At 46.0% G+C, this 26402-nt stretch overlaps 3 protein-coding genes across 6 annotated transcripts in view; 1 reads left to right on the top strand and 2 right to left on the bottom strand.

The window, feature by feature from the left end:
* The window catches only part of CAPN15 (calpain 15), a 107561-nt gene that overhangs the window by 15465 nt on the left and 65694 nt on the right, over positions 1-26402 (bottom strand). The window lies entirely within an intron of this gene.
* Positions 677-8966, top strand: ASB8 (ankyrin repeat and SOCS box containing 8). 2 transcript variants are annotated; one of them, XM_075284101.1, is made up of 4 exons: positions 677-720; positions 5463-5577; positions 5828-5932; positions 6083-8966. In XM_075284101.1, the coding sequence occupies exons 2-4, from the start codon at positions 5473-5475 to the stop codon at positions 6713-6715; spliced, it is 843 nt and encodes a 280-aa protein (XP_075140202.1). In that variant the 5' UTR covers positions 677-720; positions 5463-5472; the 3' UTR covers positions 6716-8966. The 2 variants fall into 2 exon arrangements, with proteins under 2 accessions (XP_075140202.1, XP_075140203.1); XM_075284102.1 differs by lacking the exon at positions 677-720 and adding an exon at positions 4181-4353.
* Positions 20069-22352, bottom strand: PRR35 (proline rich 35). Its single transcript, XM_075284085.1, has 2 exons — positions 20886-22352; positions 20069-20705 (listed from the first exon to the last, which is right to left on the bottom strand). Exons 1-2 carry the CDS (start codon positions 22343-22345, stop codon positions 20075-20077), a joined length of 2091 nt encoding a protein of 696 aa, XP_075140186.1. The 5' UTR covers positions 22346-22352; the 3' UTR covers positions 20069-20074.

Below are 26402 nucleotides of genomic sequence, written 5' to 3'. Positions count from 1 at the left end.
TGACTGGCACATTACATGTCTGTGTCACAATATAAGGACATGACTGGCACATTACACGTCTGTGTCACAATATAAGGACATGACTGTCACATTACATGTCTGTGTCACAATATAAGGACATGACTGGCACATTACACGTCTGTGTCACAATATAAGGACATGACTGGCACATTACACGTCTGTGTCACAATATAAGGACATGACTGGCACATTTCATAGCCATGTCACAAATCGAGCTGATTGGTTGCTATAGGCAACTGCCCCACTGACTATCAATAACATTGTTTTCTCTACACGTACAAATGACGTCATATGGTCACATGACGCTCTCAAGTCACGTGACTGGGAAGGCGTGGCACTGCTTGTAAGACGGTCATGCCATATGAGGAGAAGTTATAGCCCGTGCAGTGCAAGGAGAACACGGAGGGTTATGAGGAGCGAGGTGAACAATATAAACTGCTAAACCTAAAAGAAACCGGCCCTGATTTCATCACACACCATTTGCCAGTACCAAACATGGCGACGTACGGTGTTCCGCATTGACCAAAATAGTACATATCCTTACGTTACATGACGGCTCCTCCAGTGGCCCCGCCTATTCACCGGCGTGTTCATTGATTGGAGGGCCTGGCTGTCAGTCTAACTTTGCAGACAGCTGATTGGCTGAACGTGTGTCCACCTCGGCACAGCTGCGTTCCTGTGACTAGGGCTGTGCTGTAGGTGAGTGTGTGGCTGTGTGTTGTGTCAGTAGTTGTATGTGCCTAGTATGGCGGGGGTTGTGCAATGTCAGGGTTAGTGCTGTGATATTATAGAGGGTGCACACATAGAATATCCATGGTTCTCTGTATGTGGTGCAGGTGGCACCATCGTGCAACTTTACAGCCTATTGAAATGTGCTAAGGTTGCATGAAGGTCCCTGAATCTTACCATCGGTGGTCTCGCACGCTCTAGAATAGTCATGGTGGGTTGCCTCATTGTTATGGCCGCCGTCCTACAACTTTGCATGGTGACATGCTATTTATAGTGTCAAAATTGACCATGAGCGTGCCGTGCCTGTAATATGGTGCACAATATGGCGCTGTAATGCATCTACATAGACCCCTGTGGGGTTCTTGAAGGAGAAGGAGTAGTCAGAGGGAGGGGACGGGTTTGGGAGTTCTATGGTGTCTCATGCCATTCACTTGCCATCTTGTAGGTTGGGTAGTCAGCACATGGTTCAGGATCTTTGCCCTCGGCCATCTGCCTCACCAGCTGTTGCTTATGTCCACGTCCCAGCATGCTCTGCCAGCCCGTGGACATGCAGGCATTTGTAGTGCCACAACAGATGGTGAGATATAAGGTTGTAGGACGTGTTGCACTGTCTTTAGATACAATTATAGATTATTATGTTGGGCAGGGGCCCTTTAAATAGAGGCATTGCCTCCCCCAAAGAGTAAAGACAGAAGAGGGCGCCGAGTAGATTGGATTTATATACGCTATGCCACATCCTCCGACATCCTGAATACAGCTAGGGTGGTCGATAAGAAGAACCCTCTCTATTCGGAAAGACAATGGACACCCTAAGTCTTCTGTCACACTAACATTTGGGGATTCGGTCTCCCTGTCCCCTTAAGATTTGCAAGCAGGACTTTTCTCTAAACCGATTTTGGGCGGAAAGCGGGCAAAGAAGGAGAACGAAAACCTGAACGTTACTGCGAGCCTAGTGTCAGGCAAAGCAGCGTCCCAAGATCACTGCTTGAGTAGAAGTCGCAGCCGGAGAAACTTTGGGGTCACAGGTCAATGCCATTGATAGAAGAGTCACAGGGTGATGTGCGGTCACTTCATGGGAGTCACAGCCCAAGCCTTACCAAATAACACACATCAGGGGACTTATCATTCCCTCTGTGCCAGTTTTCTGGCCAAGGGGGATGATATTGTAGTCCACATTTGGCACTTTCTTGCACCCTAACCCCTGTTCTGCACCTCGCTAACCACATTGTGCGAACGGGGGTGGGGCAGCGACACCTTGGCTCGAGATATTCATCATATATAACTATCGTAGCTCTTGCACACTGCACCGATTGGGGCCTTTATTAAGACTGGTGTATGAAACGTGTTACTAAATCTGCCCCACTGGGATGATGATTATTTTTTGCAAGTGATCATTGGACATTTGCTTGTTCTCTGCAATGCTTCTTCTCTCCACCAGATGGCAGTGATGACTTTCTGGCCATAAGTAATAACACTAGTGCTGTGTATAATGGGAGGCAATAGATTTAGGATTTCTTTACCTCTCTTTTGGGTGGGTGCAGTTAATAATAAAAGTTATTACTGTCTCAACTGTATCAGTAGGGTTGGGTCTTTTTTTTTTTTTGCACAATTATACAATGGATCATTAGTTTGGGACAGTCCCATAGCGAAGGGGTAACTTGCTGATTGCAGAAGGTTGTGAATGTTGAGACCCCCACACTCAGGAGAAGAGTCCGCTGTATCCCAAAATGAATTTAGCAGTTGGTCACGCTTGTGCAACCACTGGCTGGGGATAGTCAAATCCTGTACTTGGCTATCTCCTGCAGTCCCCAAAAGAATGAATGGAGTGAGAACATGCATGCTTGGCCTGTCGTACCATTCAGACAGGGAAATGGGCCCTTGTTCTCATGATCCAGAGGGCCCAAGCTCTCAGACACCCCACAAATCAGCAGGTTATCTTCTATCCTGTAGATATGGGGTAACTTTACAATAAGCAGAATACCCCTTTAAATCTCCAGATCCCTACATTGAAGGGGTTTTCCATAAAAATTGTCAGGTAAAATAAAAAAGTAGTGATACCCCCTACCCCTGTCCTATCCCTTGTAGGCACTGACCAGGCGTGAAATAAAGTGGCTCAGGTGATTGCTGTGGCCAATCACTGGCCTGTTGGCTGGTGACGTCACTACTAACACGTTGTCGGTACCCGCCATGTGACTGCTGAGGCCAGTGATTGGTTGCAGAGGTCATCTGACCTGCTTACAATTTTCTTATAACATCAGGCTCCGGACCAGATCCCCTATATTAATGTATTAAAGGGGTTGTCCAGAGAGTAGTACCTGGTTCTGGGGTTTACTTATGATGAATCCAGGGGTCCTGATGACATCATTACCCCCAGGTCATGTGATCCAAAGCAGCGTTCCACCCCTCCTCCGATATTCACAGGTATAGTCAGGCAGCGCAAAGGTAACCAATTACCTGGGAGTAGAGGGTAGAGCGCTACGTCGTGACGTCGCCAATACCATGCGTCCATCATATACGATCCTGGGACCAAGTAAGTAAATGACACCTCCCTGGACAATCCCTTTCAGGGTAAGTTCACACGGAGTTTTTTTTAGTCAGGATTTTGAGGCCGAATTCGCCTCAAAATTCTGACCAAAAAGATGGCTCCCTTTGAAATCAATGGGAGCCGCTCAGGTCTTTGTTCCGGCTCCCGGAAAAAAGAACGGACATGCTCATTCTTCAGGCTTATTCGCCTCATATTTAGCTTGAAGACACTCCTTCCTCCGGACTAGGGCCATTCATTGGGCCTAATCCGGAGCAGAGTACGCGACTGGGTACTGGTGCAGTGTATCGGCATTCAGTCGCGGCTACCTGTTTTTTGGTCCGGTCCAAAAAACCCTGTGAGAACTTACCCTAAATGTGGTTGCTGCGTCTAATTCCCAGGGCAAGTGGGTGAAAAGTAGATAGGGTGAAGGGGGCTAAGAATAGGGGTGAGTCCTAATAAATTCGGGTCTCTGGCTCCTGTTTCACTATTTTTCCATATAGATTTAGTTCTCCCCTTGACTCTTTAGCATCCGCTTGACTGTCAATGAATTGATTTCCCACCCGGACGCCCACAATCCCTGTATTACGGAGCAGCGCCTGCTATATGTCAGGTTGGATACCGTGCGGCGTTATGTTCGCCGTATGTGTCACATGTGCTAAAATTTCTAAGGGGAGCTAAACGCGGCTAAAAGTTGGGAGCGGGGAGTAAATGGCCTATTTCCCGTCATGTCGCTGACAGATTCCAGCTGCTGTACGTTAACGCGTCGCTCCCAGTCCTGTCATGTCACGTACTATGGGACTCGCAATGTACAGCTGGCCCCCCCGGCAATAAACTGGTTAAAGTCTCCCCTAATATTCGCCGTGTGTGAGGATTTGGCAGAGCGCTCTTTTTGCCTAGGAGGAAGCCCCGTTCTACGTCCCCCTCCCCTCCTCCTGCTGAATATTTCATCCCATCTGAGGAAGAATTAATGGAAGGAGACGCTCTCTGCTCTTCATCCATTAAAAGCAGCCCTAGGAGGCATCGCCTTGGTCCGTCTCATGTGCCCGCCGAGTGCCAGAGGCAGGGAGCCTCCCCTGAGGGTGAGTGCAGGCAGGAAAGAGCACCTCAGCCATCCCCCCCGGGGAGCGCAGGAGGAGCGCGAGCAAAGGGGAGACCGGGCCAAGACCAGGAGCCTTCCTACATCATTCATGGCCCTCCAGTCCTCGCCGCCTTTCAACTTGTCAAAATAATATCTGCTATGCGGAAAAGCTGGGTGATATCCAATATGGCTGCCGTTACCGCTCACCCAGCTTTTCTGTGTCGATAATCGTTGGTCCCCAGCTTTCTCAGGATCGGATGATAGATAGGGATGACGCTTGGGTCCGTGTTTATTGTAGGACTTAAGAAAGCTGTATAAACTGGACTCATGGGTGTAATGGTTGTCACCCAACTTTTCCAAGGATCGGATATGACAGATGGGGTAAATCCTGTGCCTATGTTTATTGCAGACTTGCTATTCAGGGTCTGAGAAAGTTGTATAAGCTGGACTGTATGGAGTAATAGTTGTCACCCAAATTTTTTGGGATCAGATATGGCCTATGGGGTGAAACATGGGTCCATGTTTGTGACAGACCTGAAGGGTTTGTAAGTTGTAATAGTGGCCACACAGCTTTCCCAGAATCAGATATTATGGAGGGCAGTAAATTTAGGATCCATGTTGACTGCAGACTTGCCATTCCAAGGCTGGGAAATCTGTGGTAATGGATGGCACCCAGCTTTCTGGGATGAATCTAGGATCCATATTTACTGTAGACTTTCTGTTCAGGGTTTGAGAAAGCGGTGTAAGTGGCAATGGTGGGGTTAATAATTGTCACACCGCTTTCCCAGGATCGGATATTTCAGATGTGGGTGAATGAAAGGCCTATGTGTAATGCAGACTTGCCATTCAAGGTCTGAGAAAGCTGTGTAATATATATTATAGATGGGGTTAAAGCTAGGACCATGATTACTGCAAATTTGCCATTCATGGGCGAAGAAAGCTGTGTTAACTGTAGTGGAGGTGATAATGGTTGACACCCCGCTTTTTTGGGAAGGGATATGCAGGATTGGGGTTACTCAAGGACCCGTACTTACTGAAGATCATTTTCCCGTTGCGACACCAGTGTACGACGAAGTCTAAATTTAACCCCTTGTGCATGTCTTCTGGCAGGTCACCGGCCATGCTCCACATGTACAGGAAGTGCTCGCTCTCGGAGAGGCTGATCCGCACTATCTCCTCCATCCGCTCTCTGCCGGGAGATACAGTAGAGTCCCTTATACGCAAGGTGAGTGTAACCTGTCATGTCAGACGTGGCGCCCGTCCTCGTACCACGCTGTTATATAGTAACTCCAGCCCTTTATTAGTTACATCTATTTCTTGGAAAGCTGTGTGGCAACCAATATGGCTGCCTGTAGTTTTCCCTGTGGCCATGACTTGACTTTCCTAGGCTCCTGCATGTCTTACTGGACAGGTGGGTACTGTACGATGGTTGGCTGTGATGTATGACATTAGGTTACTTTGTTCTGTTTCCACAGGGGGTCGATGTCAATAGCCCTCATGATACCCTGATGCCGCTACACAGTGCCTGTATGGTGTGCGATGCCGACTGCGTGGAGCTGCTCTTGGAGCACGGGGCAAATGTCAGTAGGTTATACCTTCTTAAAGGGATACTCCAGGTCTATGACCATAAAGCTGTTTTCTAGGGCTTAGGCCTCCTCCCTATGACCGTGTGCACAGTCAGTGTTTTTTGTATACAGGATAACCTCATAGACCTCTCCACCCCCCTGCAGGTGAACGCTCTCGATGGCTACCAGCGCACAGCCCTGCACTACGCAGCAGAAAAAGACGAGACGTGTGTGGAGATCCTCCTGGAGTACAGCGCTGACCCCAATGCCCCGGATGGTAACCAGGACACTCCCTTACACTGGGCCGCTTTCAAAAACATGGACGGCTGTGTACAGGCCTTACTAGAGGGGGGTGCAAAGGTCAATGCCAGAGACTACAACCAGGACACCCCACTAAGCTGGGCAGTTATGAAAGGTAACCTAGAGAGCGTGCGGCTGCTCCTGGAATATGGGGCACAGCCCGACACGGCTAACCTCAAAGGTCAGTACCCAGCTGGGCGACTAGCAGTCCTGATGGGTAGAGGCCTGGGTGGTGAGCGGGAGGAGGAATGCCTGGAACTCCTGCACAGAGCTTGTGGTACCCTCAGGCTGAGAAGAGAAGGAGGTGTGCCCCCTGAGGCCGCCCGTGATACCCAGCTTTGTCAGCGTCTTGCCAAATTGTGCTCAGTCCCAGGCTCTTTGAAAGCTTTGGCAAGGCGGGCGGTGAGGGGCAGTCTTGGGGAACGTCAGCTGTCTCAGGTGGTGACTGAGTTGCCTATTCCTAAATCTATACAGGACTTTGTTCTGCTGCTGCACTGAGAACATTGGACTATACAAATATAAAAGACATCTGACGTCCTCGGTGTCCCCTGAGCTGGACCCATTGTTCGCACAGTGACCTCCTTGCCTTCATGGTGAATTTGTTGGTCATGACTCCTAAACATGTTAATGTATGGGGTCATTTAAAGACTATGGTGCCTCATACAGAAGAGAACCGGTTTTGGCAGCCTATAATATTATTGACCCCACAGAGGACCACATGGAACTGTGAGACCCCGCAACGTGGTGATGAGATATCACTGGGGAAGGAACAATGAACCATAGTATGTCCTATTGTGTCTTGGCCTGGTTGTATAGGATTGGGATGGGGTGATTGTGTCATGTCTGCCTAAACAAAGTTTCACCTAAGTAAACCATTAGAGAAATCTGACTACTATTGGGATGATCTGAGGACTGGCGGGATGTGACTGCAGACAAGCAGCTTCTGTTCTGGGCTACTGTCCCATATGCTGTCAGTGCCTGCTCATAGTCACGTCATGTCATACTGGCTGGTTAATAGGGATATGCAGAGCTTGCAGTCTTTCACATAGGGTTGTGAGGTAGTGTATCTAAAAAGCAGCCTTGGCTTTTGCCTCCTTAGCACGCAGCCTCGTCTTCTACATCCTTAGCACACAACCTTCTCTTCTGCCTCCTTAGCACGCAGCCTTGGCTTTTGCCTCCTTAGCACGCAGCCTCCTCTTCTGCCTCCTTAGTACGCAGCCTTGGCTTTTGCCTCCTTAGCACGCAGCCTCCTCTTCTGCCTCCTTAGCACACAACCTTCTCTTCTGCCTCCTTAGCACGCAGCCTCCTCTTCTGCCTCCTTAGCACACAACCTTCTCTTCTGCCTCCTTAGTACGCAGCCTTGGCTTTTGCCTCCTTAGCACGCAGCCTTGTCTTCTGCCTCCTTAGCACGCAGCCTCGTCTTCTCCCTCCTTAGCACGCAGCCTCCTCTTCTGCCTCCTTAGCACGCCGCCTCCTCTTCTGCCTCCCTAGCACGCAGCCTTGTCTTCTGCCTCCTTAGCACGCAGCCTTGTCTTCTGCCTCCTTAGCACGCAGCCTTGTCTTCTGCCTCCTTAGCATGCAGCCTCGTCTTCTGCCTCCTTAGCACGCAGCCTCCTCTTCTGCCTCCTTAGCACGCAGCCTTGTCTTCTGCCTCCTTAGCACGCAGCCTTGTCTTCTGCCTCCTTAGCACGCAGCCTTGTCTTCTGCCTCCTTAGCACGCAGCCTCGTCTTCTGCCTCCTTAGCACGCAGCCTCGTCTTTTGCCTCCTTAGCACGCAGCCTCGTCTTCTGCCTCCCTAGCATGCAGTCTTTTCTTCTGCTTCCTTAGCACACAGCCTTGTCTTCTGTCTTCCTAGCACGCAGCCTCGTCTTCTGCCTCCTTAGTACGCAGCCTCGTCTTCTACATCCCTAGCACGCAGCCTCGTCTTCTGCCTCCTTAGCACGCAGCCTCGTCTTTTGCCTCCTTAGCACGCAGCCTCGTCTTCTACATCCCTAGCACGCAGCCTCGTCTTTTGCCTCCTTAGCACGCAGCCTCGTCTTCTGCCTCCTTAGCACGCAGCCTCATCTTCTGCCTCCTTAGCACGCAGCCTCGTCTTCTACATCCCTAGCACGCAGCCTTGTCTTCTGCCTCCTTAGCATGCAGCCTTGTCTTCTGCCTCCTTAGCACGCAGCCTCATCTTCTGCCTCCTTAGCACGCAGCCTCGTCTTCTACATCCCTAGCACGCAGCATTCTCTTTGTCACATCTTGGTAAAGGCAGCAGTTGTTCCCCATATCCTGGATACAATACATATGGCGTCTTCCTCCTTCCTGATCTACAGCTGCTGTGACTACAGAGACCAGGATTGCTGGGTGATATTTTATAACCTCCTTGTGCCCATACAGGTAACTACGACTGCCTACTACAGGACCAGAAATGATGATCCTACACAATGATTATGTGCGTGTTAATAAGTTCCAAGTGAAAATGATTCTATATTTAGGATTTTGTGTCATTAGTTATTAAATTCTGGAACTATATGAGAATATTCGTCAGCGTTATATCTGCAAGAATGGCGCTGCTTTTATCTGGACCATGGTTTTACTTGCTGTAGACTTATCTCAGGGTTCTGTGTACATCTGCAGCATAGCTTCTGTCTATAGTAAGAGGAGTTGTAAGACAGCGCCTCTTTCGTCAATAGACTGTGTCTGGTATTGCACCATTGGCTTAAGTGTGGCTGGCCTGCAATACCGTATATACCCTATAGAAAAAAAAGTGGCGCTCTTTCTGTAAAGACAAAAAAAATCCCTTTTTTTGTAACAAGGACGGGCAGTCACAGCTTGTTCTTAGAGGCCAGCATTGTCTGTATGGAAAATACTATGGAAAAAGTGCCAGTGCAGGATGTAGTTACCTGTAGATATCAGGTGACACTTCCATCCACATCCATCATACTGTATCGGCCACATGCAGCTGCTGCGCCATGATCATGCACCCTTAAAGGGATTGTCTGGCTCCAAATCACATTTTCATACTGATGACCAGATAGGTCAAGTTAGGCCATTGGTATTGCACCCATACCCTGCACAGATCAGCTGATCAGTAGTCTCTGGGTGCTAGTGGATAGGACATCATTTGGGGCCACCCCTTTAAATCACAATTGTCATATGCTGCAGCCTCGTGTTGCAATTTTTACCACTCGCAACCCTATAGCTTATCTTCTGTTCTGAAATGGTTAAAGGGTTCTGTAGACAATAACAGATTGTCCCTGTGGGCAATATCCTGGCGTTCCCTCATTATACCACGTACTCCACCCTCTCCATTGACCTTTACAGAGATTCCCGCAGCCACGAGGATGCACTTGTCACTCACTCTCCATACTTGAGTTGTAAGAAATCCTCCTTCCAGCTCAGCAGAGGTTAAATGAAGCAAGGGTAGGAGATATGTAGGGCAGTGTATTTGGGAACTTCATAGGGGTAGATGAACCCAAATGACTGGGTATAGAATTAACCCCTTATACTTACAGGCCAGACACTGGTTGGAGATTTTTTAGAATGAGAGGGGATACTTTAATGGGGATACCTTATTAGGGGCTCTTGTCCCATATACCCACGATAGGGGATAAGTGTCACATCACGGGGGGTCCGTCTTCCAGATCCCCTATGTCATCAATGTGTTTGCATGACCGCCACTCCATTCGCTGCTTACTGGGACTGTAATCTCCGGCAACCCCATAGCAGTGAATGGTGCGCCATTCATGCAAGCACATGATAAGGTTCTCCTTATGACTTGGGAACCCCATAGTTGGACCCCCAGGGATGTGACACTTATTCTCTATCTTATCCATAGAAATAAGTGTCTTTAATGGGATAACCCCCTTTAAGAGAGGTTATCCAAGATTGTATATTAATAGGCCATCAATATGGAATCGCTAGGGGTTAGACATCCCAATTGATAAGTTGATATCTGGAGCAAATAGTGCATGGCTCTGTACACTGTGTAGTGTATATACTCCCATTCAAGTGAATGCATCCAGCTCTGTATATGTGCAGATCACCCCCACCCCCACCAATCCTGATATTGATGACCTGTCACCCAGCTTTCTAGCATTTCAGAATGACCTATCCATCTGTCGCTGTAGTGTAGTCATTCAGCTGTCACCCTACTTTTCCAGAAACACGTGTCTAAGATGGAGCTAAGTGGAGTCTTACGATGGCTTTCTTCAAGGACGTCTATTGTTGGTGATGTTCTGACTGCAGAAGGTAAGCAGTCTAACCGTTCCGAGTCTATGGACAGGAGCCAGAGGAGGGTGCACTGATCCGCACACACTAATGCACATTCATAACGATGGGAAAACAATCGTGTACGGCCGCACACCGCAATTCACCTGTGACCTGTACAGATTACTATCAGTCACTATCTAGTAGATCAAGCCTACGGGCCTGGCAGACAAGAGGAATCTGCCATGGGTCATTAATCTGTTAATCCTCGGACTATCAGGTCTTACTCTGCTGCCCCAGTCCTGCCAGAACCAGTAGCCACGGCTTGGGCTTGGTTCACATTAGAGAATCCGGCCTGATATCGTATGAACAGATCACTGGCTGCTGTGTGGACAGTAAACAGTAGAGGTAATAGCAGGACTGACCTCTGATATCTTATTACACACGCAAGAGTTTAGGGCTTCTTTTTTAGACTCCATCACAATTTCTAACATAATTAATGGGGAAAAATTAGAATTGCATTTAGAACATGTAAGAACACAATGGAGCCCATTAGGACGTGTAGTCTCTAGGGTACTGGTAGTATTTGTCCATTTAGTAGAGCTGTGAAACTACAACTCCCATCATGCTCCATTCACTTCCATGGGAGTTCCAAGAACAGCAGAGCAAGTATGCATGCTGGGAGTTGTAGTCCTGCAACAGCTGGAGAGCCGGACCTTCCCTACCCCTGCAGTAGAGTATCATGGCTTCTCTTCATATGGTGGTCAGGAGATTGCTTGGATCCGTTTATGAAGGTTAGTATAGTGGTTAGACCTGTGTATAGTGGTCAGGAGAACACTTGGTTCCCTTTATAAGGTTAGGCCTTTGTGTGGTGATCAGAAGAGCACTTGGGTCCATGTATGGAGGTTAGTATAGTGGTAGGGCCTTTGTATGGAGGTTAGGAGAGTACTTGGGTCCATGTATGGAGGTTAGTATAGTGGTAGGGCCTTTGTATGGAGGTTAGGAGAGCACTTGAGTCCATGTATGGAGGTTAGTTTAGTGGTTAAGCCTTTGTATGGCATTTAGGAGAGCACTTGGGTCCATGTATGGAGGTTAGTATAGTGGTTGGGCCTTTGTATGGAGGTTGGGAGAGCATTTGCATCCATGTATGGAGGTTAGTATAGTGGTTGGGACTTTATATGGAAGTTAGGAGAGCACTTGGGTCCATGTATGGAGGTTAGGAGAGCACTTGGGTCCATGTATGGAGGTTAAGAGATCACTTGGGTCCATGTATGGAGGTTAAGAGATCACTTGGGTCCATGTATGGAGGTTAGTTTAGTGGTTAGGCCTTTGTATGGTGTTTAGGAGAGCACTTGGGTCCATGTATGGAGGTCAGGATAGTACTTGGGTCTCTCTATGGTGGTTAGTATAGTGGTTGAGCTTTTTATATGGTGGTCAGGAAAGCACGAGAGTTCCTGTTTGGGAATCAGTAGAGTTGTCAGACCTTTTTTTTATTTTTTTTTTTGCTGCTCAGAAGAAGCTATACAAGTTGATCCTATTCCCGGTGGCACAGTCTGGATATATAGTGTGATGCCATGCGGCATTTCTAAATAACATTGTATAGTATCGACCTCTACCATATAGTGTAGACTCTCTATTGTATAATATTTACCTCTCCCATATACTATGGAGTCCCTACTACCGTATAGTATAGGCCTCTCCTCCATGTAGTATAGACCCCTCCACTTTCCAGCACTGGTTCCACAGCCCCTGGACTATGGGCATAGCTAGCCATACAGTACATCTACTAGCCCATGTAGTTCTCGGTCATCTCCAGTCTTGTCATGTCTTGGAGATGTTAGACATTGTATGGATTAAGGCTCTGTCAGATGTGAAGCAGCGCAGACTGTACCAGAGCTGTGACTTGTAATAAGCCGCTGACCTGTACTATAGGTAATGGGATAAAAGTCCCCTGACAGGAGGAATGTCCGTCAGTCTTGCAGCTAATACACAGAGACTGCCATTATCCCGTGTTCCTGCCATAAAGGGTGTAATATTTTTTGACGTATCATCATGTAGACTTGTTAAAAAAATTCTATCATAGACAGAGGGTGGGCCATTGTAATGTCCTATCTATCCTCTCCTATATAGTCTCTCGGCCGCTGGCTGTGTCGGTACCAGACACCGCCTGTGGACAAGAGTGTCATTGTTTCTAGGTGGGAAAATAACTTTTTTTTCTGTAATTTCATACATGATGGTTTCCATATTACGGCATGGTCACAGGATATGTACCTATCTCTAGTGCATGGGTTCTCCAACCAATATCTGACCTGATTGGTTCTAGAAACGGCCTATGTCAGTGATGTCCTGTATGATAACATGTTCAATGAAGGAAGAAGCTAGGAAAAATATTGGTTCTATAGATGGCCTATGTCAGTGATGTCATGTATGATAACATGTTCAATGAAGGAGGCAGCCAGGAAAAATATTGGCTCTAGAGACGGCCTATGTCAGTGATGTCATGTATGATAACCTGTTCAGGCAGCCAGGAAATATATTGGTTCTAGAGACGGCCTATGTCATTTATGATAACTTGTTCAATGAAGGAAGCAGGCAGGAAAAATATTGGTTCTATAGACGGCCTATGTCAGTGATGTCATGTATGATAACATGTTCAATGGAGGAAGCAGCCAGGAAAAATATTGGTTCTAGAGACGGCCTATGTCAGTGATGTCCTGTATGATAACATGTTCAATGAAGGAAGAAGCCAGGAAAAATATTGGTTCTATAGACGGCATATGTCAGTGATGTCATGTATGATAACATGTTCAATGGAGGAGGCAGCCAGGGAAAATATTAGTTCTGTAGACGGCCTATATCAGTGATATCATGTCATGTTCAATGAAGGAAGAAGCCAGGAAAAATATTGGCTCTAGAGATGGCCTATGTCAGTGATGTCCTGTATGATAACTAGAGATGAGAGAGTACTGTTCGGATCAGCCGATCCGAACAGCACGCTCGCATAGAAATGAATGGACGTAGCCGGCACGTGGGGGGTTAAGTGGCCAGCCGTCAAAGCGGAAGTACCAGGTGCATCCATTCATTTCTATGGAGCTTGCTGTTCGGATCGGCTGATCTGAACAGTACTCGCTCATCTCTAATGATAACATGTTCAATGAAGGAAGAAGCCAGTAAAAATATTGGTTCTATAGACGGCCTATGTCAGTGATGTCCTGTATGATAACATGTTCAATGAAGGAGGCAGCCGGGAAAAATATTGGTTCTAGAGACGGCCTATGTCAGTGTCAGTGTCCGAAGAACAGTATATATCTACAGTACTGCTGGAATAAGATGAACAGTGTTAGGTCCAGTGAATCGGCAAATTGTACATGGTGGAACTATAAAAAAAAAAATCTAAAACATTAAAGAGAAAACGCAATATGTAAATAAAGTTACAAATACAAATTATTTTTGAAAAGCTTTCGTGATTCCAGAACGCCCTGTCATGTGTATTATGAGCCATGGGTCCTGCACAGCCCCAATCCCTAAGATTTCCAGCAGGTAGGAGGTAGCGGGTCCTTGCGCCACTTCCATTAGGTTTGATGTCAGCGATTTGTAGTGCGTTACCCAGACATACTGACGCACATTACAACTCCGCTATAGAGAGTAGCGCACACTCACAGCTCTGTCACTGCCGCTCAGTGCAGCCCTGCAAATAAAGACATGAGCGCAATCTGACAGGTCCCCTCTCTCCTGTGATCGGGATAAATGATAGCACCAAGCTGGGGGGGATGAAGGGACACGGCTGTTTGAGTCTGACACAACCAATCCATCCAGCTAGAGGAAAGGGCGAGAGAACGCGGGAGGGAGAGGGACGAAGGGAAAGCGAGAGGTGAGGAGGAGAGGACGATTCGGAGGAGAAACTACAGCAAGAAAAGGAGAAATAAAGATACTGTAGAGTAGGGATCATCATAGGGATTCAGAGGCCGAGGATCATTGTCTGTCCTCATTGTAACAGTCCTGATTGGGAAGTGGCGACAGGATGGAAAATACAGATAATCTATGTAATATCTATCCATATATTGTGGAAAAAACAAGTTATGTAGTTATCTTTATGTATGTACCCCATAGCTATCTATCTAGCTCCTATCTATCTATCTATCTATCTATCTATCTATCTATCTATCTATCTCCTATGTACCATCTATCTATCTATCTATCTATCTATCTACAGTGTTGGCTAAAAGTATTGGCCCCCCCTGCAGTTCTGTCAGATAATCCTCGCTGTCCCCCAGATAATGATTACAAGCACAAACTCTTTGGTAATATCTTCATTTATTTTGTTTGCAATGAAAAAACACAAAAGAGAATGAAAAAAAAAGTCACATCATTGATCATTTTACACAAAACTCCAGAACTGGTGCGGACAGAAGTATTGGCGCCCTCAGCCTAATACTTGGTCGCACAACCTTTAGACACAATAACTGCGCACAACCGCTTCCGCTAACCAGCAATGAGTTTCTTACAAGGCTCTGCTGGAATCTTAGACCCTTCTTCTTTGGCAAACTGCTCGCGGTCCCCCCTGAGATGTGAAGGGGGCCTTCTCCAAACTGCCACCAAGAGATCTCTCCCCCTCCCCCACAGGTGTTCTATGGGATTCAGGGCTGGACTCATTGCTGCCACTTTACAAGTCTCCAGTGCTTTCTCTCACCACCATGTTCTAGTGCTGACCTGAAGTGTGTTTTGGGTCCTTGTCCTGCTGAAAGAGCCCTGACCTCTGATGGAGACCCCGCTTTCTCACACTGGGCCCTACATTATGCTGCACAATGTGTTGGTCGTCTTCAGACTTCATAATGCCATGCACACGGTCAAGCAGTCCAGTGCCAGAGGCAGCAAAGCAACCCCAAACCATCAGGGACCTCCGCCATGTCTGACTGTAGGGGGCGTCTTTTCTTTCTTTTGGCCAACACTGTATATCTGATATCTATCATCTGTCTATTTGTCTGTCTATAGTATCTATCTAATTTATTCGATCTATAGATCTTATTATATTTACATTTGCATTGTAGAATCTGTTTAATATTGCAGAAGTAAAAGTCCTACAATCGGGAATTTTTAACGGAGAACATAAACTGATATCTGATGGATCCCCCTGATAATATCTATAATCTGTATTTAATATCTATCTATCTCCTATCTATCTATCTATCTATCTATCTATCTATCTATCTATCTATCTATCTATCTGCTATCTATCTATCTATCTATCTATCTATCTATCTATCTATCTATACCATGTGTTAATAAATGCTATCTCATCACAGGCAGCCCCTTATTAATACGAGGACCGGTGAAGGTTTAGCTCTGGAAACACCCTGCAATCACCTGTTTTTGGAAATGGAAGTTGACATTAGCTGCCACTTATACCCACAGCTCCTCTGCAGGTGAAATGTAGTATTACATGTGTCCATTCCAATGTACCGCAATACATGGAGGAATTAAGTCAACGTATGACATCAGGGGCATAGCTATAGGGGGTACAGTAGTAGCAGTTGCTATTGAGAGGGGGCTCTATAGGTCCCCTACTACATAATCTATACCACTATTCTAAATGGCACAGGGTAGATTACAGATTTTGCACTGGGTCCCTGGAGTTCTTCTGCTTTATAGCATCCATATGCCCTGGCTAAATGGTAAATCATCGCTGAGATGAAACATCCCCTTGAAGCTTTTGAGTCTGAGAACCTGGTTATAGCGGAAAATGGAATAGTCTGGGGCAATGGATACAAACACGAAATATATACAGTAGAGGGTCATAGTATATAGAACATAATGGTGGTAAGAAGAATGGTTAAAGGGTAACTTGGGACATGCGACCATTTGGACCCAGTGTCTTGTTTGGCCCCGGACATGAGCAGAATTAACGTCAGTCTTGTAGTCCGGCTATCCTCCGAGCCAGCCCAGTGTGAGTCTCTGCAGACCTTTTGGCATGACAGGGGTTAAGAGTCTAGGACCTGCAGTAAATGAGTGCTGGTAGCCATGCTCTCGTGTTTAAGGGTAACCCTCAGTCTGAGCCAATTACATGAGCCCGGAGCTGTGTTTAATGGGGCAGCAGTGAGGTCCAGTGACAGTGACGTTGATCTGTGGTGACAGTGTCCTATGGCTGTCCCCAGGGTTATGTGAACTCTGCCGGCTTACTTATTTACTCATCTGCATGGGCTGGCAGCGGTGCCCGCTGGTGTGAGGCTCTGCCACGGCTAGCACTGTAAGCACACATCCTACTGGGAGGCAGGATCTCTCCAGACAACATGGTGATCTGGAGGGGGTGCGCATCGCAGACAATCGGGGGGTGTTGTGGTGGTGACTGAGCACAATCTTACAGATTTCAGAAATGCCAAGGCTAAGATGCTTCTAGATACCACAGAACTGTCCGATGGGGAAAATGTAGGGATTGTAGAATGTAAGATTCATCCTAGATAGTCAGAGTGGTTTTCTTCCAAAAATAGCACCATACCTTTCTACAGGTCATAAGTGGTACTGCAACTGAGCCACATTCACTGTAATAGGGACCAGCTGCAATACCAGGCACAACCCATGGACAGGTGTGGTGCTGTTTTTGGAAGAAAGTGGCCTTGTTTACCAACGCTGTGCAACGTCTTGAAACAGATTGGTGCACCCAACGTGGGCAAGGTACTTGCTATGGGGTCACTATAAGCAAGGACTTTCCGCATAGATCAATATGATGTGAGGAGTCCAGGTCTCTTGACTGGGTTTGGGCTGGGAAATCCAGTCCTGTGTGAATGGGGCCTTAAAGTGGTTCTGCCGCTAATGACACTTGTGGACTTGTGTAACTGGTGCTCCATTCACTTCTATGTAATCTCCGGCGTCGCCTGCAGCCCCTATACGTGTGAATGGAGTGTCAGCCACACAATCCTATCGGAGCTCCATTTTCGGTCCCCCATCCTCCTGATCACTGGGGAACCTGCTGGTTAGATCCTCAGCAATCTGACACTGTCCTATAGATAGGGGATAAATGTCCTTAACAGCACATCCCCTTTAAGAATGGGACCCAAATGAGAGCCTGAAAGCCACAAGTCCCTTTAGGTGTGAGACATAGGTAGGAGAATTAAAAAGCAACAGACTCTCCTGCTGTTAGGATGATATGAACCACCAGCAGGGGGCACAATTTTGCTCTTACCACGGGGCTAATTCTACTTTTTGTCTCCCTCTGTCCCGGAAAGTAAAATGGGACCCTCTGGTACTGACAAGGAATAAAATCATGGCTGCTTCTTATATAACCCCCCCCCCCCTCCAAAAAAAAACAAACAGCGCCACACCTGTCTACAGGTTGTGTCTGGTACTGCGGCTCAGTCCAATGACGGTCAGCTGCAGTACCAGACACCACCCAAGTGTGGCGCTATTTTTGTGAGAAAGTGTCTTGTCTCTTATAGGGAATATGGTTGATGTAATGCTGATCTGTTGATTTAATGTGGGGCATATGGAAAACGGAAGCTGTGCGTATGTTCACGCCAACCGACCAGAGCAAAGGACGCGGGGCTAAACTTGACTCCCCCGAGAAGCCATGTTTATTTGAGAGGGGGGAGAGGAATAAATCCCTGCCGGACACATTAGGCCTCATTTATCAAACCGGTCTAGCACAAACGCTGGCCTTGTTACCCATAGCAAACAATCCGAGCTCAGCAATTATTCCTTATAGTGAAAGTGAAAGCTGCGCTGTGATTGGTTTCTGTCAGAGATGGGCGAACCTCCCAAGGTTCAGTTCGTTCCGAGTTCGGGTGGCTCGGGCGCTAGGTTCGTTTTGGGTCGAACAAATTCAAATAGAGCCGGAATGTAACTTCAGGGGGCGCAGTCACGCCCGAGCCCAGGAGCCATAGAGGCCCCCATAAGGTATGTCTTCTAATATGAGGAGATCAGTACATTAAATGATACCTTATAGGTGGGGGCCGGTACAGATTTCGTATTTGGGCCTAGGGGCTTCATATAACACCATTGACTAGAAGTGAAAATATTATTCTGTGGGGCGTCTTCAGCCCCCTTATATAATAGGTGGAGGTCCAGGGGACGTGTAAAAACTACTACTCACTTGACGCCATGATGCTCAGCGTGCCCATGTGACCACTATGCTCCAATCACAGACCTCAGCGGTGACCCCGGGCACACAACGTCACCAGAAGAGCACCAGAGGCCGCGAGGAGGCCCCAAAGAGGTGATGAAAGGTGAGTGGGATTGTTTTTTATTTTTTTCACCTCCACCTATTATAGTTTGGGGTCTGGGTATAATAATTTCTTGTAATACATGACGTGTCGGCCATTTTAGTTCATCTGAGACAAATTTTCTGTGCCCAGCAGAGCGCCCCCTATTCTACTGGGCTCCCTGTGAATACATGTGAAGTGGGCACTTTATGTGCCCGTCATGTCCCAAAAAAAGGCACGGCTTGTGCATGTCATAACAGCGTCTGTATCAATAGGGGCCTGGCCTCAGCCGAAAAAAAGACTTGACATGCCAGTCTCCCTGAAGCCAACACCTGAATGTTGAGTTGTTCCGGATTAGAACAACATGGCTGTTTTCTTCATGGACAATACCTCAAAAAACAGATCTGTTGGAAATTTGTGGTGGGCGATGTAGACGAAGGGTTAAAGGGGTTTTCTGGGGCAGACTCTCAATCCACTTGCTGTACACAGCACCGTACATTTGGTACATTACACTGTACATTAATCCCAGATGGGATTAATCTGCAGTACCAGACACGGCCACTACCAAAGGTATGGCGCTGTGCCTGCTAAAAAATGAAAGGGAGACAGCACCTTGCTTAGTGGCTGGGGAATCAGAATTTGGACCCGAAACCGTCGAATATGACTATGTCACGTCTTGGTAGATTTCTTCTCCCTGTAGTAAAAAATAACACGTCTTCACAGTCACTGCTTTAATAGATCACTTACAAATAAATATCAGTGCACCATATGATAAATATCTTTTTACAGTTGCGGCTCAGTAATATCGTATGTCACAAATTCCATCTTTATCTATAGACAATGACGGCAACGTATTGCATGATCTTCACGTTTCATGGACCTGAACGTTCTAGAAGTCCTTGTGAGAAGTGTGGAGAGGTCATGTCTACTTCTGAGAACGTTTCCTAGTAAAAACCTTTACATATAAGTCTGAGGAGCCTCAAAACGTTCGGAAAGATCTATAAACAGGGCTGTACAGGAATAAATAGACAAAAACAGAAATAGGGCCCTCTCCTGGTGATGGGCCTTGCCACCAAACCTCCCAGAAAGTAGCAAATGTCTATTTGTCCCCTCTTTCTCATCCCCTGTAAGAAAGTATGGCAGCATAACCATTGGATAAGTGGGAAATCCTTGCATAAATTCACTTTGCCCGTAGGGGTTTGGGGTTGTTGCTAACCTGAGCTTGGGTCTCCATCTCAACAGGCCCATGGTAGCCACATGGGCCACCATTGGCTGGTGTAATGGGCAATCATCTTGAGAACTCTTGCCAAGTGATATATGACACAGTGTTCTGCAAATCTGTCACAGTGAGGTGGCTGAATGTTTTACTTGGACTGGTAGCGTGGCTCTGCCGATCTCCTGCATTTATTGTCTTTTGAGTCTATGAGTGGAAAGCTTCGTGGGTTAAGTGTGCGAAGATGACTAGTCGGCTTCAAATGTTCTCCATTTGCAGGCGGCCTCTTCCAAATCCAACACCTCCCCCCTCCTCCTGAAGTGCGACATGTGTCTGGGCAATCCCAGTGCTCCCTACTCTTCCATCCGGGCAGAGTAGCACGCTGGAGTCTGCTTCACACTTGGTAGGACGGGCATAACAAGTTACCAACTCTGGAGGCAACAGTTCCACTTTCACCACCTGTTTTGGTGGGCTTTCAGGGGGTGGAGGTGTTTGGACATCTTCACTCAGTAAAATCTTTTCTGGATCTTCTTTATCCATATCTTCTGCCCTCTTTATAGAGAGGTCTAATGGCCCGTCATGTGAGCATGAAGCCTTTTCTAGAGCCTGGTGGATATGAAGGAGCTCTAGTCGTATCTTACCAAGCTGCTCTCCCAGAGTCTTCTGTCGACCGCTGTCATCAGATGTCAGGTTTGCCAATTTCCTCTCCACTTTTCCATATTCCTCCAGGGTTCTTGAGAGGTCCCCGATGAGTAGAGATGCATTGACAACCACAGGCTCTGACTTTTCATTAGAAGGCTCAGATGACCTTCTCCTCTTGCAAGCGGAGACCTCTAAAATGGGGCTCTTCTCACTCCAGACATCAGGAGATGTAATTGGAGAACGAGTGCTTTGGGGAAAAAAATTCAGGAAGTTATCATGAGAAAAAAATAAATTTACGTACACTTGTCTAATTAGTTAAATTTTCCATACTAATGATATTGACATTAATGATCGTGATGGTGGACTTAAAGATGCAACAAGATCTTCTACTGATCCTACAGATCTACAATACTCTAAAAAGTCTTACCTATTAAGGAAAGTCCTTTCGCCTTCCACCAAGGTTGACGTCTGTTCACTCACTACATTAGGTCCATCTTTGTCCAACCAAGACTTCCTCTTCACACATCTTGAAGGACTGTTTTTCTCCCAGAGAGACTCAATGTTACCTTTCTGTGTAGAGAAGTCATTGTTTCTGGAGGTTGGTACCCCATAAGCTCCTAAAATCTCCTTCTGATGCTGAATAATGTCTTTTACCGTCTGGGGAACGTATTTTCCTTCTCCGTCTGGTTTGTTACGAGTCAGAGTCTGGTTTTGCAACTTGTCTCCAGATACCCAAGAGATGGTGTTGTTGCCTTCTTCAGATTTGAGCAAGCAGGTCTTTAAAGGGTCTGTAGGTGTCTTTGGTTTTGGTATACCAATAAAGGTGTTTGTTGGTTGACCTTGGTTCATTAGCTTGCCCGTGGCTAGTTTGGCATCGGTGTTAAACGCATGCTCAAACAGCAAAGGATAGTAGAAACGAGGAAGGAATGATGTTCTTTCTGTGTTTTGTAAAGTCTGGAAGTGATTGGCGTGTGGAGAGTGCATTAGTTGTGCCGTGGATGCTAGAAAAGGGAGCTGGGCTGAAGCACTTGTCATGGTGGGGTTCAGATATGAGAACAGGTTGGTGTTTAATGGGTAAGTAAGGCCCAAAAGTGAAAGACCCTGATTTTCTTGGTAATCGGAATATGTTGGTGGTGGGTAACAAGGAATGATGTTGGTTCCATTGCATCCAACTGGTGTTTCTGTTACAGATTTCTTAAGTGTATTGGTCAATAGCTTCCAGTGATCCACTCGAGATCCTCCAAGATTGCTTGAAGCTTTTCGAGGGCCTTTGACAAATCTTTGTTCCTCTCTGTCCTTCTCGCAGTGTCCATCTAATGAAAAGACATCAGTGATGATGAACTCTGGTGGTTCTCCATCTTTCTTTACTGTTTCTCGTTTGCTTCTTAATCCGGTTTCATTTTTGGTTATGGTTATATGGGAAGGTGTGATGTTCTTGGCTTTCTCCTTCCGACTTTGGTCCACCACTTCTTCTTCCTCTTCTTCTGGCCTTTCATCATCATCTTCTAGGAACCTCTGAATTTCAGAGGACGTCTTCTCACCAACCTGTCTAGCCTTTGTTGATACTCCAGTAGAATCACAAGCCTCTTGTTTCTCAAGGTTTCCTTCTGCGTGTGCTTCATGTAGGTTCATTTCCGGAACAAGAAAACTGTTCTTTTTGTAGGGCCAGTCGGACTCTATGAGAAGTGACAGGGAGTTCTTGCACAGACTGTATTTCATGTGGTTGTACAAGTGTGACTTCTCCATACAGGTAAAGGGGCACTGAAAACATTTGTAGTTATATGGCTTCCCCCATGGCCTGGGGATATAATGAGGCTTTTTTGGCTTCCGTTCTTTATGTTTACATGTAGAGTTCAACTTACACGCAGCTTCTTCCTCTTTCGACATTTCTTCTGATGTACTCCGCTATCAGATTATGAATTACAAGATCCTTTGGAAAATCTTAACTTTTTTTTACTCTGTTTCAATAAGAACCGACCTGCAGTGAAAAAGTGAATACAGTTAGAGCCATTTTTCCAAAAATTGTACCCACATTTTGGTCATCGTATTGGCAAAGTAGACTCATCTGGACAACGTTCTACATGAAGAATACAAATGGGTGATGTCATTTTGATCTGAAGAAGGAAGGTAAAAGATGAAGCATGATGAGAACAAGGAGGTGGATCGAGAGCCTGAAAAAGGTTCTAGAAAATGAAACCTTAAAGGGGTTCTTCCATTTGGACAAAGCTGATCACAAAGTAACCCCCCCAATTGGGACCCAAAAGTGATCATCTTGGGGAAACATGGTAATAAGAGGTCAATTTCCCTACCACAAGACACAGGACGGGTCCTCCAGGGCAAGACATTCTCTTTGTAACCTCTAGATATCTTGACCAAGAGATGAAGATACTGAAAAGTGGTGGCCTCTCTTATAGGGTATATGAGAATGCGCCTTCTAAGTTTGGCTTCATTATAAGACCTGGGCTAGAGGTCAATGTAAAACATACAATCCTAGGTGCAAAAATTTCTAAATATTCGAGTCCTACAACTTTTCTTCCCTTGAGTTGCGTTATAGTAGAAGACAATGGTGAAGGTCACGGGACCATTCAGTGATATAACTTATCGTAACGAAAGTTGTGATCGGCTCTATTCTAGACATGAATTTAGGTCACGCAAGGTCCCGTAGAGCTCATGAGAACTTCAGAATTCTTCAAAAACTCAATTTCTTTTTACTCCACTTGCTTTGACTATCCCTAACGGAGGGTTACAGTAAAGACATGAAAAACGGAGAGGGAAGAGACAGGTGTTTGAGCTGCGGTTTCTGAAAACACTTCTTAACATATCTTCTTGGTCTGTTGGATTCCTCTACCTGCCACAAGACATTACTTCCACTGGTCTGTCAGGCAAGGCACGGGGGGACGTGCCTCAGGGTAACACAGCATCAGGGACCCTGCACCTGTGCATGGGAATTACTGTATCACTACACAGTCTCACACTGAGGGCAGCCTCTAACCAGCCGGGGGGAGAGACAGGCGAGAGGAGAAAGAATGAAGTGATGGGAAAGAGGAGAGGCAGAAAAGACTAGAACAGGCAGCGGAGGAGGTAGAGAAACACAAAAAGTTACAAAAATGAAAATGGATAATACAAGGTGTGAAGAAATCTTGGTGGATGTAACAAATGAAAGTTCAGTATCGTAGGGGAAATAGATGGGAGACTATGAAAATTCTAGAATACAGAAGTTATATATTAAAACAAGAAGCTGCTGAAGTCCTCAAAGATGGCGGACTTCTAGTCCATGATGACCATAAGGTCAGTGTAGATGAATATGGGTGGATTTCAGTGATGTTGTTCCTATCCTTTTCTATCACTCAATCTAGAAAACCTGAGAAAGCACCACACGGACCTCCGAGTCTCAGATGTCTTCTGTATCCTACATTATTTATTCTGTTATTGACTTCTCGTTCTTGGTCAGTCTCTAGAATCAACATAGCTGGATTTCATTGACGTTGTTCCTATCCTTCTCTATCACTCAGTCCATAAAACCTAAGAAAACGTTAAGTGGACCTCCTAGTCTCAGATGTCTTCTGCATCCTACATTATTCATTCTGTCAAATTCTAGAATCCATATTATAGGTGGACATGGATGGATTTCATTGGCGTTCTTCCTATCCATATCTATCACTCAATCCAGAAAAGCTGAGAAAACATGACACGGACCTCCGAATCTCAGATGTCTTCTGTATCCTACATTATTTATTCTGTTATTGACTTCTGGTTCTTGGTCAATCTCTAGAATCAACATAGCTGGATTTCATTGACATTGTTCCTATCCTTCTCTATCACTCAGTCCATAAAACCTAAGAAAACTTCAAGTGGTCCTCCTAGTCTCAGATGTCTTCTGCATCCTACATTATTCATTCTGTCAAATTCTAGAATCCATATTATAGGTGGACATGGATGGATTTCATTGGCGTTCTTCCTATCCATATCTATCACTCAACCCAGAAAAGCTGAGAAAACATCACACGGACCTCCAAATCTCAGATGTCTTCTGCATCCTACATTATTTATTCTGTTATTGACTTCTGGTTCTTGGTCAAGCTCTAGAATCGACATTGTATGTGAACATGGATGGATTTCATTGGCGTTCTTCCTAACCATATCTATCACTCAATCCAGAAAAGCTGAGAAAACATCACACGGACCTCCGAGTTTCAGATGTCTTCTGCATCCTACATTATTTATTCTGTTATTGACTTCTGGTTCTTGGTCAAGCTCTAGAATCGACATTGTATGTGAACATGGATGGATTTCATTGGCGTTCTTCCTATCCATATCTATCACTCAATCCAGAAAAGCTGAGAAAACACCACACGGACCTTCAAGTCTCAGATGTCTTCTGCATCCTACATTATTCATTCTGGCAAAATCTAGAACCCATATTATAGGTGAACATGGATGGATTTCATTGATGTTGTTCCTATCCTTCTCCATCACTCAACCCAGAAAACCTAAGAAAACACCAGCAGGACCTCCAAGTCTCAGATGTCTTCTGCATCCTACATTATGTATGCTATTATTGACCTCTGGTTTTAGGTCAAACTCAAGACTCAACGTTGTAGGTGAACATGGATTTGGTTTCATTGACATTCTTGCTATCCATATCTATCACTCAGGCCACCTCCTAGTCTTGGATGTCTTCTGCATCCTACGTTATAGTTCTAGGTCTAATTCTACACTTTTCATAACCTCGCCATAGACACGAGATGTTCATTTGCAGCTATATTTATTGGATCTATTGACAATCTGATCATTTTGGTGGTTGCTCACATAAGTATAGATGTGGCCATACACTTGAGATATCTTTTGGCCAAGTCATTGTTCAACTGACGGTTGATCTGCCCAATCCCAATAATATACAGCCACGTATGTCTTCACCGAACTCTCATGTGTCCTCTATAAGGAAAAATGAATAGCCCAATGACTGCTCTGGAGGGGGATTATTCTCCTTGAGAACAAAAAGATTGGTCATGTTAAAATCCAATATTCCCAACCCTTTTTTCCATGATGTCAAATGTTGGGACTTGACCTTAGATAGTTGGCCAGTCTCACCAAAATCGGCATAGTTGGCTGACATTATCTGGTATATGTGACCACCTTCACATGGGATATGACTAAAGTTGTCCCTGCACATTAGATTTGGAATCTCTTTTTGGAAAGGCAAGGAGACCATGGAAGAACTTGGAGGCTTGATGGGACGGATGAGGTATCTGCCCAGGTTCTGCAGGACTATCTAAGTTATTACATAGGTTCATTATAAATTACAAGGACTAATAAACGGCAAGATGAATATGAAGTAGAAGGAAAGGGTTGTGAATACAAGGAGTCTTAGAGCAGCCTGGTAGAGGGTTGTGTTGGTACACACAGATTGCACCCCGGGGGATGGCACGGATGTTGGTGGGGGAGGACATGCCCATTTCCTGCAGCAGCTGCTGGTGAGAGAGCCTGGTACAGACCCATTTTTCATATTCCACAGTTTAATGCTACAGGCTGCTCCCAACAACAACCAAATGGTGCAGCCTCCTGTGTATGGGACCCCCGAGGGCCAGACAAAGGCCCCTGGGGGAGCACAGACTGCTGGTTACATCTTGAGCACCAACGGAGAACATTGCTAACCCTCTCCCTGCCAGTAATTGCTAATCATCATATCCGAGGCTCTAGGAATATTCTACACTGGAATCTATCTAATATTCCGGGGTTACTAATTAAATATTGTAAATTATCAGTTTCATAAAAATTTTACAGGAGACATTTCTTGGGCAGCAGGACCATAAGCCACATAAATAGGGTATAACAGGAACACAAAATGGAAGCCTCGGTGACCCTACAGAGATCCTGCCATGTGTAATCTCATCCATGAGCCCAATAATAGTTCTAGGTTCTCTCGTTCTCATCTATCTATATA

Source organism: Leptodactylus fuscus, chromosome 8 (genome assembly GCF_031893055.1).
Source record: "Leptodactylus fuscus isolate aLepFus1 chromosome 8, aLepFus1.hap2, whole genome shotgun sequence".
NCBI lineage: Eukaryota > Metazoa > Chordata > Amphibia > Anura > Leptodactylidae > Leptodactylus > Leptodactylus fuscus.
The sequence above is the reverse complement of the archived record's forward strand: the minus strand, read 5'-3'. Positions and strand labels throughout refer to the sequence as shown.

Excerpts from the sequence above, each read along its gene's own strand:
- PRR35 (XM_075284085.1), bottom strand. The coding sequence starts at position 22,345 with ATGTCGAAAGAGGAAGAAGCTGCGTGTAAGTTGAACTCTACATGTAAA. Across the intron at positions 20,706-20,885 it reads GAAAGGACTTTCCTTAATAG|CACTCGTTCTCCAATTACAT; the intron begins GTAAGACTTTTT and ends TTTTCCCCAAAG.
- ASB8 (XM_075284101.1), top strand. The coding sequence starts at position 5,473 with ATGCTCCACATGTACAGGAAGTGCTCGCTCTCGGAGAGGCTGATCCGC. Across the intron at positions 5,578-5,827 it reads TAGAGTCCCTTATACGCAAG|GGGGTCGATGTCAATAGCCC; the intron begins GTGAGTGTAACC and ends CTGTTTCCACAG. Across the intron at positions 5,933-6,082 it reads TCTTGGAGCACGGGGCAAAT|GTGAACGCTCTCGATGGCTA; the intron begins GTCAGTAGGTTA and ends ACCCCCCTGCAG.